This window comes from Prionailurus viverrinus, chromosome A2 (genome assembly GCF_022837055.1).
Source record: "Prionailurus viverrinus isolate Anna chromosome A2, UM_Priviv_1.0, whole genome shotgun sequence".
NCBI classification, from domain to species: domain Eukaryota; kingdom Metazoa; phylum Chordata; class Mammalia; order Carnivora; family Felidae; genus Prionailurus; species Prionailurus viverrinus.
Genome location: NC_062562.1, coordinates 36,701,314 through 36,715,456, shown reverse-complemented (window position 1 = coordinate 36,715,456; position 14,143 = coordinate 36,701,314). Strand labels below are relative to the sequence as shown.

At 39.7% G+C, this 14,143-nt stretch overlaps 1 protein-coding gene across 6 annotated transcripts in view; it reads right to left on the bottom strand.

The window, feature by feature from the left end:
* MITF (melanocyte inducing transcription factor) overlaps nt 1–14,143 on the bottom strand; it is a 225,370-nt gene that overhangs the window by 91,421 nt on the left and 119,806 nt on the right. For 4 of the 6 annotated variants that reach the window (XM_047850199.1, XM_047850201.1, XM_047850204.1 and 1 more), the window contains exon 2: nt 1,060–1,312. In XM_047850199.1, the coding sequence (XP_047706155.1) occupies nt 1,060–1,312 (253 nt within the window). The remainder of the gene's footprint in view (nt 1–1,059; nt 1,313–14,143) is intronic. The other 2 variants (XM_047850200.1, XM_047850202.1) reach the window with 1 other exon arrangement.

Genomic DNA, 14,143 nt, shown 5'->3' with positions numbered 1-14,143 from the left:
TTTTAAAGAGGTCTTTGCAAATAAAAAACAATGACTTTCAATTTGTTTTTAAAGAATCTTTTCGTACTTCCTGGTAAGAATCATATATTGCTTCCAGTTATAACACATCATCTCTCTATTTACTTTAATTGTAAACTTTAAATAGCGGGAGATGTTTTTCTCCTGAGCACATGAATGAATGCAAAGACCAACAATGAATCACCAGTGTGTAAAGTTCACATTGCTTAATGAACAGTAACACTTGGGATTCTTTACAATGAATCAATTAGGTGAATGGGTTAAAAAAATTTTCTTTTAAGTGAGGAAGTTCCCTCACTTTGCTTTTAGCTTTCCCTGCATCAGTCATATTTAAGAGTTGGAATGCTCATCTTTCAACAGGGAGGATGTCCCAGTGTGATGTGAAGGAACACATGTGTGAGATGGAATTCTATTCTCAGACTTGTTACAGTTTTCCCCAGTAATTAGGAAGCTATATGTCCCTGATAGAATGATGCTAACAAGCTCCTGCAGGTTCTACTCTAGCAAGAAATCAAAGGGGCCCCAAACAGACCACTTCAGTTAAAGGATTATGCATTTTGGTTATTAAAGTGAAGAAAGCTCTCCTACAGGTTTATCTCAGAAGGGACTTTCCCAAACGGTCAGATTCTATAGCCAGGATTACTTACTAAATAAAGAAGAAAATTAAAGAATGGCCGTGGAATGTTTGGAGGGAGGAAAAAAAAATACATAAGTTATTAGCAGAGATCCATTTCTGAAACTTTCCTAAAGAAAAATGGAAAGATAGCGTTGCAACAGGCACCTGTCCCCACTGGCTGTTTCTCATAGAACATCAACACTCTTCCCCCACATAGTGAGGGCTACTACTAAATCCCCGGTTACTTTCTGTCCTTCCTTTAAAATGCAAAGCCAGGTAGCATGAGTAGAGTTGGCCTTGACAGACAGCATGCAGAGGGGTCAAGAGGACCAAAAACACAGTCAGAGAAAGAAAACACCTAGGAAATGGAAAATACTGCTCTCAAAGAGGGCTTGGCCCAACCAACAAGAGCGACGCTCACGTACCTTGAGGACTTCCATCGGCACCTGGGTGGCAGAGGGAAGGGTGGTGGTGGGCACGCTGACGTTTATGGCCGGGGTCTGACTCACTGGCACTCTCTGTTGCATGAACTGGGCCGCCTGCAGCTTCTGCTGCTGCTCCCTGCGCTCCTGCTCCTGCATTTGCTCACGCATGAGTTGCTGGCGTAGCAAGATGCGTGATGTCATACTGGAGGAGCTTATCGGAGGCTTGGAGGCCCCAGGATGCTCCTCGGAACTGCTGTGGGAGAACCAAAAAGGGAAAGAAAAAAAAAAAAAAAAGGCACAACATTTAGTTTCTTAATGAGACCTTTCGTTTGCATTTTGGGGGGTATCCTAAATTGCGCCCAACTACGAAAATGATCCTGCGCGAAGATAAAATCAAGTTGCAGAAGGGTACTCCGCATAATTGAAAATCAAGAGGTGACAGGACTGAAGTCATTAGGAGTTGAATTAAAATAAGTCAGCTTGATTGCATCTAGGCATTTTTCTCATGCGGCTTAATTTTTTTTTTTTTGAACATTTTATACCACATACTACTCATCACCACCAAATATAGCGCCGCCATATGAAGTGCCAAGAGGCACTGCGTCTTAATGGCACCCAGATTTCCACATGTAAAAATAAATTGCTTGATTTGCTTTTTCATAACTGAATCTCACCAAATACCTACTCCTACGCGCTATCTAAATTCCTTGAAGATGTCTAAGGTGTTTACTAACGGGGAATAATTTCAAGAATGGGTGAACTCTGTCATGGGGAAATTCTGCGAGGATATGGGAAGTAAAAACCATTGATGAAAGAAGCATTTGCACCAGAACGCTAACACCAGACTCGACTACAGGCTGCGGGGTGGGGGTGGGGGGTGGGGGGGAAGGGGGCAGAGGACGAGCCTGTTTGACAACCCTATTCTCCATCTGGTTTTCTTTGTGCCGTCTTTTCTCCTGATTCATCTTGGCAAGCTCTCTCCTACATGTGTCTGCGAGTTCCCCATGCGGCCTACTTCTAATGGTTTTGGTGCTTGCTCTATCCAAAATTACAGAAAAAGCTTAAACACCAGTCCTGTGTTAGGAAGAAAAGACTTCCTAATTTTCCTAAATATGGGTTGTGACTGCTTATCTTGCCAGCTCTATAGCATCAACAAGTTATTAAACCTCCCTCTGCCTTAGTTACCGTATCCGGAAAGGAGGGATAATAATAGTTTTTTACACACTTACTCATTTATCAAAGAGGGAGGTGTTTTTAAAACTTCTCTTACATCACTTACATTTTACGAGCCAACCTCTCAGGGATTTTGTGAGGATTAAATAATATAATACATAAAACAATACACATAAATTGTCTAGTATAATGAGTGCCATGTAGTGCTGCCTCAATAAAGCTTTGTCATGGCTATTATTATCAGCTAGAATTTTCGGTTGTTTATTTCCAGCAATATAGCATTCTTAAAAAAAAAAAAGTCTCTGCTTAGGGCTAACAGTACAAAACCTTAGTACCTGGAAACAGGAAAAAAAAGTGACATTTGAGAAAACAGTCACTCCCAAGGAAGTCCCTCTTCAAAAGAAGCATGAGTAGTTTTAGCTTCCTTCCTTGAGTATAAATCCCAGTATTTTCTTTACCTTCCAACAAAAGGCAAAATAAAGCCTTCGAGCCATTGGCAGATCTTATGAACTCCTTAAAAGATAGGAGCCTTCAAACTCTGCACATGCTAACGGATGAAAAGATGTTTGTGCTTCTCCCTTGCACGGTTCCAGAAAGCTACGTAACAAAAACTACACTCACCACAGGAAATTAGTACAGGAAATCATAACAGGTTCATATAATGTAATACTATGCAGCCATTAAAAATGGTGAAGAAATAGATTTGTGACTGGAATAAAAACTACACAATATAACAAACTTACAGAAGGCAGCTACCAAAAAAGTATTCACAGTATGACCCAATTAAAAAAATATTCACTACCAGAGAAAGTGTACTGATCATTTTAGTCTGAGCCACTGCGGATATGTATTATTACAATCCTTTAAGAAAACCATACTGAGAAAAGCATGAGTAAAACAGTATTATCAAAAAGCTGTAATACTGTTCATAGAATATGACTCAAAAATGACATCCATGGACAATTTTCCTAAGAACACAATTCAAAACGTGGAAAACCTGACATCACAAAGCTATTGACAAATTGCAAAATATTTCGAACCACCTAAAATTTGCCTGAATATGGGAGTGATTACTTTATCATTAAATTGTAAGGAGAGATACTGGTCAAAAGGCACCAACTTTGAGGAATAAGATCAAGTTCTAGGGATTCAATGTTCATCATGGCGGCTAGAGTTAATAATACCGTATTGTACACTTGGAATGTGGTGGAGGAGTAGATCTTAAGTATTCTCACGGCAAAAAACGAAAATAAATAGCAACGATGTGATAGATATGTTAATTAGCTTGACTGTAATCATTTCACAACGTGTACATATACCAAGTCATCATGTTATGCCCCTCAAATGTATGCCATTTTTGTCAATTATGCTTCAGTAAAGTTGGGGGAAAAATAAAGCCCTTTAAAATATTTAAGAGTAAAATAGGTTAAAAAACAAAATTATAATAGGTGAATATATATATATATCACATACTACTATTTTTTAAGAAACTGTACAACTACAGAGCAAAGTGAAAAATGTATATAACAAGAACAAAAGTAGGAAATAAAAGTGTATTTATGTTTTAGTCTAAAATAAGTAAAGTGTGTTTATGTACACAAATACACATGCTTAGCGGGGATTGTATAAATGTCATCTTAGCTGCCAGATGGAAAGTGGAATTATAGATAAACTTCTTTCGTTCTTTTTTTTTAGTCCCCCCCCAAATTATAATAAAGCCGTAACAGTCTTTTCAATGGAAGAATACATGTCACTAATTTAAGAACAAGATGAACATGAACTAATCTGCAAACATGAAGGAATGACTTGAATAATCAAAGTCCCCCTTTGCCTGGAACAAAAGAGATGGGGTACATCGCAGACTGTATTTTGACAGTAGGAAGGGAAAGTGATGATGGTACCCAGGGCATTGGTTCTCTTGCATGTCTTGAGCATTCCAGAAGACTTAAACCCTTTTTCCTTCACAGTTTCCTACAGACGCACACAGATTGAACAACGTTAATATCCTGCTTATTATTTTAATATGATGCACTCAAGCACACAGAAAAAATACCTAGACGTTACCCAAAATAATATATTTAGCAGGTAAGGCTCTGGAAAAGTGCATAAAAAGCGAATGTATTTTCCCGCTTTTGAGTATGTGTTCAAAGCTCAAATGTAGTTTTTTGAACCAAAAGAAGGGGGGAGTAGCTATTAAAAAATAAATAAATAAACGGTCTTACTATTCAAAGCCTGTCAGGTTAAAACATTCCCAGAGAGACTGATCCTTTTGATAAAAACAGGAGCAAACCTTTGTGCTGTAGCAAATGCAGCTGTGGAATAATCGCACTAATTAGCTGCTCAAGACAAGCCATTGGCTGTGATACTGGGGGAAAAATCCTTTCAATTAACAGTAAAGCATTCTTGAGACATCTTAAATTAAAATTACTAGTTATCAACCACGCTAAGACTCCAGACATTAAGCCCACAACAATATCATTTAAGGCATTTATAGAAATATCCTATCGGGGGAAAAAATGTATATTTATACAGTATACCCATATAAATAAACTGAAACTCCAATAAAGAAAAATGTAGCAGAGTTTGGCTAATTGAAATTATTTTAATAAATCTTCTCAAAAAAAATGCAAAAGAAAGACTGTAGTCACTTCACTGCACACACTCCCTGAGGGGTATTTCTACATTGTTAAAGATGACTCCCAGATCCTCAGCCTCTTAGAAGTAATTGAATCTGCAATCATCACCTTATAGACAAACAAAAATGAAGATATCTACCCCTCAAAAGGCTAGCAGGACAAATGAGCATCATGTTTTAAACTCAAAGTCGAAGTTTATGTGAGAACAATACGTGTGGCTACAAAACCTTTTTTTTTTTCAAAAGCTTATTTTTAAACCGAGGATCTGATGCTTAAGTCATTAGTGATAAGCATGGAGAGTCATCCAAATGAATTTAATTTTAAAAGCTAACTGAGCTCATCCAAGACCCATGAAGCTCAATCTGCACTAGATAATCCTAATTCCGTGAGTCTGATTCCTTTTAATCAGATTATGGAAAGGTCATTTATTCAACAACTAGTCACTGAGTGCTTCCTCTGTGCCAGGTGCTGGGAATATCTGGTTCTAATCTCACAGCATCTAAAGCCACGGTCACAAAGTTCTTCTGAGATGCTCCAAAATTAAGTCAGCTATCCAGATTATCTGACTCTTAAAGAGTTCCACATGGGAAGGTGTTCTCTCTGTAAGAAATTACCCTTTTACAGCCAAATGAAGGAAAGGCAAACGCCTTTACGAGCATTTCCCCAAAGCACTGAAGCTAGACGCACAACTTCCCCGAGAGCTGTGAATTTCTTAATAGTGATTCAAGCAGGAAGGCCATCAACCGGACACAAGTTCTAGTCATTGCTGAGCAGTCTGATCTTTAATGAGCCATTCAACCTCTCTGATCCTCTCCAAACCCCACCTCCTTAATGCCCGGCAGTGACTGAGTGAGTTAAGTAAGGTAAATTAGGAAACACAGCAGCTGTAAGACGCCAGGCAGCCACACCTGTCACCAGAGTCCCCCCCCCCCCCCCCCCGCCCTCCATGGGTTAATTTGTATTTTAACTTCAAAGCCTCCTCCTTCTCTGAGATGGTACAGGTATGTGGGCATGTGCTCCGAGTATCCTGTCTATTCCTAAATCCAAACAGTGAATTCCACTGCTCCCATCAACCACTTATATATATCAGAAATTCCATGAAATCCAGTCCCCTGCCATCCACACGACATCTGCCCAACCACCCCTCATCTTTGACAGTGATGCCAATATCCCTTTACTAGACCTTTTGAGTCAGTTTGGTCGCCCTCTCATGGTCACCCAAGGCAGGAAAGTGGTTGTCAGTTGAAACTTAGTCTCTGGGCTGAAGGAGCTAATACACTTTTTTCTTCATTTCTTCTCTTCAGTTCCTCAGGCCGAGGAACTGTTCCACCGAGAGGACTCGGTTCCACCGAGGACTCTCCACCGAGAGTCTAGTTCCACCACTTACTAACTTGTGACCGTGGCCAAGTTACTCAATCTCTTTGAGCTTCAGTTTTCCTTATTTATAAGGACTGCGTAATGCATCTGCCTATCAACATTGTCATGAGGATCAAAATCTGTAACAGATGTAAAAAAAAAAAAAAAGAAAAGAAAAGAAAAACCCACAATGGCACAGAGTCCAGTAAACTGGAACAGAGTTCAAAAATTAGTAGTAAAAGAAATGCTAAACCATAAACATGCTTCTTCTTTTTTGATGCCAGGAAGCAATTTTGTACAAGTCCACACGCAAGTTTGGACCACAGCAGATCTGTCGCTTAAGATTTAGGGAATCCCCATTTAATGCAGAGAATGTGACAAAGTTTTGCAGGAGTGGAGGGAGATTCTTAATCCTGCAATTCTCTCATGAAATATAAAGTAAAAAATCCTAGCATTTTTCTCCAGGGAAAATTAATCTTCATCATAATCATTAAGTCGATAGAGGTCAAAGCCTAGCATCAGCCTGCACTGGAGTATAATATAATTATGTCCAGAAAAGCACAAGGACTGAGGGTCAAATACACACTGGAGACACGGGAAGGCACAACACAGGTGAGAAAGCCATGTCATAGATAGGTTAAGCCACAGGAGTTTCCAAATTCAAGAGTGACTGCCACAAACTTAGCTGAGGACTGTGTCCCAGTCTCCCACCCTGGACATTCTGATTTCAGGTAAGGTGAAATCAGCTTGCCTGTAAAAATGCTGCAGCTGAATCCAATGCCTAGCCATGCTCAAGGAGTTCAGTAGGGAAATGGAACTCACATCTCTGATTCTTCGACAAGAACACTGTCTTCCACATCTGAGGAAACTCACATTCCGTCCACATCTCCAGCAAGCCTTCCAAGAGCTCCGAAGAAGAGTCTTTATTACACTGATTTCAACATGTGGAATGGAATGAAATGGGGACTAGAGGCTCTAAAACCAAACAAATGAAAAACATCTCTCCAGTAATGCCAATGGATCTTCATGGTTACAACACAACTACTTTATCATAAGAAAAAGGAACCAGCAGGCTGAATTTACAGAAACTTCCCCTCAAACCAGTTTGTTCTGTCAGCAAAAGGAAATTCTGAAGAATCTTCTACCAGTGCCTCCAAGTGCACAAATCACTGAAATGAGAGTTGGCAAATGGATCTATCTCTTCAAATGACAGTCTGTGTATCCAATATTTCCGGATGATCAGCCCTTCCATTATCTTCACGTTCCCATTCCTTCTTAAGTAATCACTTTGTAAATGTAAGGATGTCCTTTTCAACCGAGCACCAGTAAGAAAAGGCGTTGTTACTTGTACTGAAAACATCTAAGACTATATTTATATGGATTATAATCCACGTAAATGTGAAAGTACCAGATTTCACAGCTCGGCTTCAAAAATGGAGATCTTCTGAACTTCCGTCATGATCAACTCTGGGTTTTAGTGGTCAAGAAAAAAAATGAAAGCCTGCCAAAATTTTTCTGGTAACGTTACCGGCTCAAACAGTACACACTACAGGTTTCTGGCACAGAGTAAAGAAAAAGGATTGCAAAGTACAGCTTGTCTTTCTCCTCTCCTTTTCTTCCCCAAATATTTGGACGTTTTCCAAGGGACAGGTTCTGCCAGGAGTGAGGAAGATCAGGGTGCCCTAAGTGGACGGTACTCCTGTCCTTTGAAGTTCTGTACCTTTCATTGTACCAAAGGAAGAAAACATTCTAAAAAGTAAGAACCACACCAAACATAGAAGTTAAAATCTGAAATCTCTACTTCTCAACAACACCTAGAGTCCAATTCATTGGTAAAAACTGAAGACTCTCTGCATCTATTCCGGATTAATATTCTTTTTTTTTTTTTTTAGTTTATTTATTTATTTTGAGAGAGAAAGAGTGGAGGGGCGGAGAGGGAGGCAGAGAGAGAATCCCAAGCTTCACGTTCAGCACAGAGCCCAATGCGAGGCTCAGTCCCATGAACCATGAGATCATGGCGTGAGCCGAAATAAGGGGTCAGACACCTAACCAATTGAGCCACCCAGGAGCCCCGGGATTAATAATTTTAAACTGGTATCAGCAAGAATAATCTCAGCAACTGATTAGATCAAAATTAAAGAGAACCCTAATAAGACCCCCAGTCTATCAATATTCTTCAAAAGAGGATACAAAATATGGTATCTTGGGGCTCAGGAAGAAAAGATGAGTACATTTCTTTATAGGGGTGCCTGGATGGCTCAGTCAGTTAAGTGTTCGACTTTGGCTCAGGTCATGATCTCACAGTTCAGGGGTTCAAGTCCCGCATCATGCTCTGTGCTGACAGCTCAGAGCCTGCTTCAGAGTCTGTGTCTCCCTCTCTCTCTGCCCCTCCCCTACTCACAATCTCTCTCCGAAAAATAATAAACGTTAAAAAATTTTTTTTAAAGAACGTTTCTTTACATAAAAATTTTATCCTTCACTTTTATTTTCTCTTTTTGTACATGTTGTACAATGTAATACATATACCATTACAATATGGCACATGTAAATAATGTAATATAGTTATAATGTAAATAATGTGTTTAAAATATAAACATTATTGACATGTTTATAATTTATAAATAAAATAAAAATATGTTGCAAGCCCTTGCCTGAAAAAAAAATTCTTTAAATAGGAAGGATTACCAAAAATGTTTAAGAGACTTCAGTAATATATGACCAGTGTTCTTCCAGGCAATTTCGTCATCAGATTTTTTTTAAGTTGGTTATTTTCACCACTCGCAGAGTTTCTCACTTCAGTACACTCTGTAACTAAGGAGAATGTCAACTCTTACTAAACGATATTTTCAACCAGGGATACGAGGATGCCATTTCCTCATTTTATGACCACAACTGTTCTCCATCTTCCACAGATGCCACTACGGGCTGGCATACTCTTAGCCCTCAATTCCCTACAGGAAAGTGCCTCTGAGAGCCAGGCCATCAAAAGGTTATAAAACCTATAAAGTTAAGATGCTGCACACTGAAGCTCTCTGTCTTTCATATCAAGCTCCCTTCCACTAGGCCACACTCTACAATTCTTGCTTACTCTGTCCAACTGTGGAATCCCATTCGCGCCTAGCTGCCATGTTTTAAAATGCTCTGAACGACTCATCCCCTGTAAGGTGCAAATAATTGAGATGGCATGACATGACACTCCACCTGCAGTATTTTAAAAGGAAGAACTTTCTTTATGCATGCCTAGGACATACCTTCCCAACATGGGAAGTCTGCAATACTGTGTGGAAATCCAGACCAAAGGACAAGTGATGGCCTCATGAGCAGCCCAGCATCTTGCCCCACTTCTTTGGTGATGCACCCTGATTTCATCTTGAAGGACCAGCCTCCTCACTTTCAGTTCATGAGGTCATAACGCTGCTGCTGACTCCAGGTATAGAAACACAACCCAGGATTGGCCAATCAGCATATCCATCACATGGGCCTGTGCTCCAAAGTGGTCCAGCAAGAGTCAGTCCTATCCTTTGGACTATAACTACTGGGGTAAAAGAACTCTCTTTATGCAAAGATTTGGAAAGATGGTGAGATTAAGTCTGGAAGTTCCTGGACCAACTGAAAAGAAAGCCAAACTAGTTGAAACAGTAATGTGGCCTGAAGGAAGAAAGGACAGAGAAGAAGGAAATGCAAAGAAGGAGCCAGCATTGGATGACGCTGAGCAAATGAATCGAATGACCTGTGAAGCCCTGAAAACCCTGAACATCGGATACTCGTTTGCAAAGACCAACCTCCATTTTTGATTAAGCCCAGTTTGATGTGCCCTGCAGTACCACAGCTGGTGTTTGTGACATTTAGGAAATATCAGTCATTCTGGAAAAAATAAAGTTTTGGCCTAAAATCTATAACTCAAACAATCCAATATCCATTTTCCTATTTTCTCCTCATTTTAGCTGGTACAGTGCCACTCACAACATTACCCAGCTTTCCAGGAACTTGGTTAGTTTAGCTTCACGTCTAAGTTCTGCCATCATGTCTCCTAGACTTTGGCTGTAATGGTTGGAGGTCCAGCAGTCACTCTGAACTGCAAAGATGAGGCCCAGACTTAAGAATGGAGCTGAGGGGCGCCTGGGTGGCTCAGTCGGTTAAGCGGCCAACTTCGGCTCAGGTCATGATCTCGCGGTCCATGAGTTCAAGCCCCGCGTCAGGCTCTGTGCTGACTGCTCAGAGCCTGGAGCCTGTTTCAGATTCTGTGTCTCCCTCTCTCTGACCCTCCCGCATTCATGCTCTGTCTCTCTCTGTCTCAAAAATAAATAAACGTTTAAAAAAAAAAGATTAAAAAAAAAAAAAAAGAATGGAGCTGAAATGTGCATAGTCCTTCATGACCCGGTCTCCATGAGGACAGGATTTTTGTTTTATGTTTTATTCACATATAGATTCCCTAGCACCGAGAAGAATACTTGGCACACAGTAGGATCAAATAAATGCCTGTTTAGTGAATAAATGTGGTGGCACTATCCTAACAAATACTCCACCTCTTAAAATCAGATAATATTAGAATCTTAGTGTCAGAAGACCTTTTAGTCAAACCATTTGCTTGAATCATCCAGTGACAGAGAATATATTTTTCCCAAGAGCTCTGGACTCCTACTGCATTTCCTTAATTCTAAGCCAAACTTTCCTTCTACATTTTCAGATTTCTCAAGTCAGAACGGATCCTATAATTGATGTATATATTTTGTAGATCTCTTGCCCCAAATAGTTGCCTTACAATTATTATCAATAGTGAACTGGATACAAGGAAATACATTTGAAAGACAAATACTGTGGCACTAGACTAGGTACGGCCCCCCTCAAAAGCTCAAATGAGGAATGGCTGGAGTAATTCAGAAATCTGTGCGTTGCGGAAAACCACTCCGTAAAAAGGCAGAGGAGGAAATATCAATTCATTCAGTATCTTAAATGAAAATCCATAAAACATAACAGAAAAGAGCAGAAGTCCTGGAGCCAGCATACCTAAGGGTGAAAATGTGGCTCTATCATGTCTCAGTTACAGGACATGGGCAGGATTTTTCTCCTGCCCAAACCTCAATTTTCTCATCTGCAAAATGGAAGGAGAAAACAGTACCTTAGGTAGAGAGCAATTATGAGAATCAAATGTGTTAATATGGGTTAGAATGGTGGCCAGCACACCACGTGGGCCATAAGTACAAGTTACACTATTCTATGTTTTAATTCTTGATTTGGTATCCTCAGCATCTTCTTAAAATCTCAAAACTAGTAAAAACTGACAAGTTATTTTCTGGGAAGCCAAAACTCTTAGAATGTTGCCTTCTGCTATGGTGTTCTTTTGCTTTCCTAGAGGAAAATACAAAAGAAGCAATTAATTCACAGCATGTGCCCTCCCTAAAAGAACAGGCACAAAGAAGTTAATAGGCAACAGCTCAGTGAACAGTTTTGTCAAAGATGTGTGCTAAGAATTTCATTCTGAGAGTTTAGAAGGGAAGCATGCTCCTATGGTGAGTATTTTCTTTAACCAGAAAAAGAAATTCAAAATCAATTAAGCAAAAGCAGTTGTACGAATTAATTTTGGTGTAAATTCAAGGGTGACATCATCACTGTCCTTAGGCTGCATCAGAATGGCATGTTTTATCCTTTCATGTCATCTGTTAATTTGCATTAAATTAATATTAAAAAAATTAGTAAGTTACAGAGTACATTCTTGTGGGGTATGAATCACAAAGAGCAGACATCATCTCCCTATTATCTGCTTTGCAAGGAAGAAATTTATAACATTTCTAGCATAATGACATTTTAAATACATAATTAATATACATAAACTTTGTCCATAAAATGCTCATTTTTTTCAAAGAAATAAGTCATTAAACTGTTTTTATGACCTACAGAATGAAAAATACAAGTGAAAGCAAACTCAATACAGCAAAAATCACGCAAAAAAAAATAGAAATCATTTTAAAAGCTACTATAAGAAATTCTAAAGATGTACCTACTAAACACAATGAACTCTAACTGCACTTCAATTTGTGGGGATTCATTTTTTAAGAATCAAATTCTAAAAATAGTTCTGCTACATTTAGTATTTTTCCACTATTCTTGTCGTCTTTAAACACACCTTCACAAGCTGCTGAACATAATGCTTTTCTGACTTAATCACAACCTCTCTCATGACCCAGGAACGTTCAGTAAATAATTATTAAGCTCCAAAGGTGGCTTTTGCATAAGTTGATTTGCTTGAATGCCTATTCACTTAGGGACACAGCTTTTAGTATTGTTTTCAAATCTTATCAACTAACATTGAAAGTAAATGTTAAAGGGGGGTGGGGGGGGGCGCTATCATCTACTTAGTCTTTCTCTTTTTTAGTATTTGTTTGAAACTGCCCATTTCAAATTTGTTCTACACTTACACGCCAGGCAGATGACTCTGATGTTTGGATGTTTTGTTTTCCTCTCAAAGAGAAAAAGAAATCAATATACAGAAATGCAAACGAGATGTTTATAAATGCAACTGCTACTGTTCCACAGTAAGGTTTAAAAAAAAAAAAGGAGAAAGCAAAAAATGCAAAGGGTTTGCAATAAGGCAATTTTGACAAATGCTACTGCTAGGGACACTCATTTTCCTGAAGAAAATCCTTTTTTATTCATGACGAAGCTGAGCTGCAACCTACCCCATAATCATAAATCAAGCTCTGTTCTCGGATTGTTCAAGCGGTCATTTTTTTTTTTTTTGGCATTATTAATTGAAGACCGACATTCAATTTTAAACAAGACAAAGCTAATGGGCCAGCATTTCCACCCCCCCCACCCACAAATTAGTTGTTATCCTTGTCCTGGCCGCATATTAGAGGCTACAGCTGAAGCTGATTAAAGCCACAGTAACAAAGTAACAGTTCCAGTATTTTTAACTCCCAATAAAACCTTCCCGTTCTCTAGCCTCCCCCTTAAAAAAAAAAAAAAAAAAAAAATCGCTCCTGTTAAGTGGTCCCGGGATTATTTCCAGAATAAAACTTCACTTACAGATATAAGCTTTCAAAGGAGCAAGGCATGAACATCTGAACTCTAAGCGCCTCCATCTTTTTTCCTTTAAGGTGCTCTTCAAGCCCTTGGCGAAGAGTGAAAGTCAAAGTTAGTTCTGGCACTGGCTGTGTCACTAGGGGTGGCTCCTGATAAGGCCCTGGAAACTCCAATCCAAACACAGCTCGTGCTAGAACGGTGCCTGGTGTCTGTCTTCAACAGCAGACCTGTTTAATCCAGTACCTACTGTACCTGCAGGACAAAAATGCTGCCTCACACTGCTGAAGGGGCGATGCAAGGACCCAGGCAGGCCAACACTTCACCCAGCAGCCAGGCGAGCACCTCAGGATGCTCTCTCTTAGCCTTCCAGATTGCAGGTACCGGCTGAGGTTTGCAGCGGCTGCGCGTTAGTTAGTGGAGAACTTGAAAGGGAGGTAATTTCACATCCCGGGGAATTTTTAACACTTAACGGAGTCTCAGAATTTAGGAGGGCTGTAGGATTGCTTGTGTCCCTTCTCAGTTTGAGAGATCTCGGGCATTTTTGGAACTGGATCTGATCATCGCACATGCTCTCCTACTGGCAGGCTAGAGATCCAGACAGACTTCCTCACCCTCAGACCCCAAGCGGATGAGGGTTGTCCCTACCAAGTCCTGGTGGGAGCCAAACACAAGCTGCTTCTAATTGTGGACACCATCTTTTAGGACATACACATCTTCAGGCCATATATCTGTGTATTCTTAGACTGTCACCCAATTAATTCTGGAAGCATTGGTGTACAAGAAGAAATAAAAATAACAACACACGTTCTCAAAAGACGTTCTTAAAATTCCAACATGACAACATCAATATTACCAAATATTAATGGAAATCCTACAGACTCAGCACACCAGAGGGC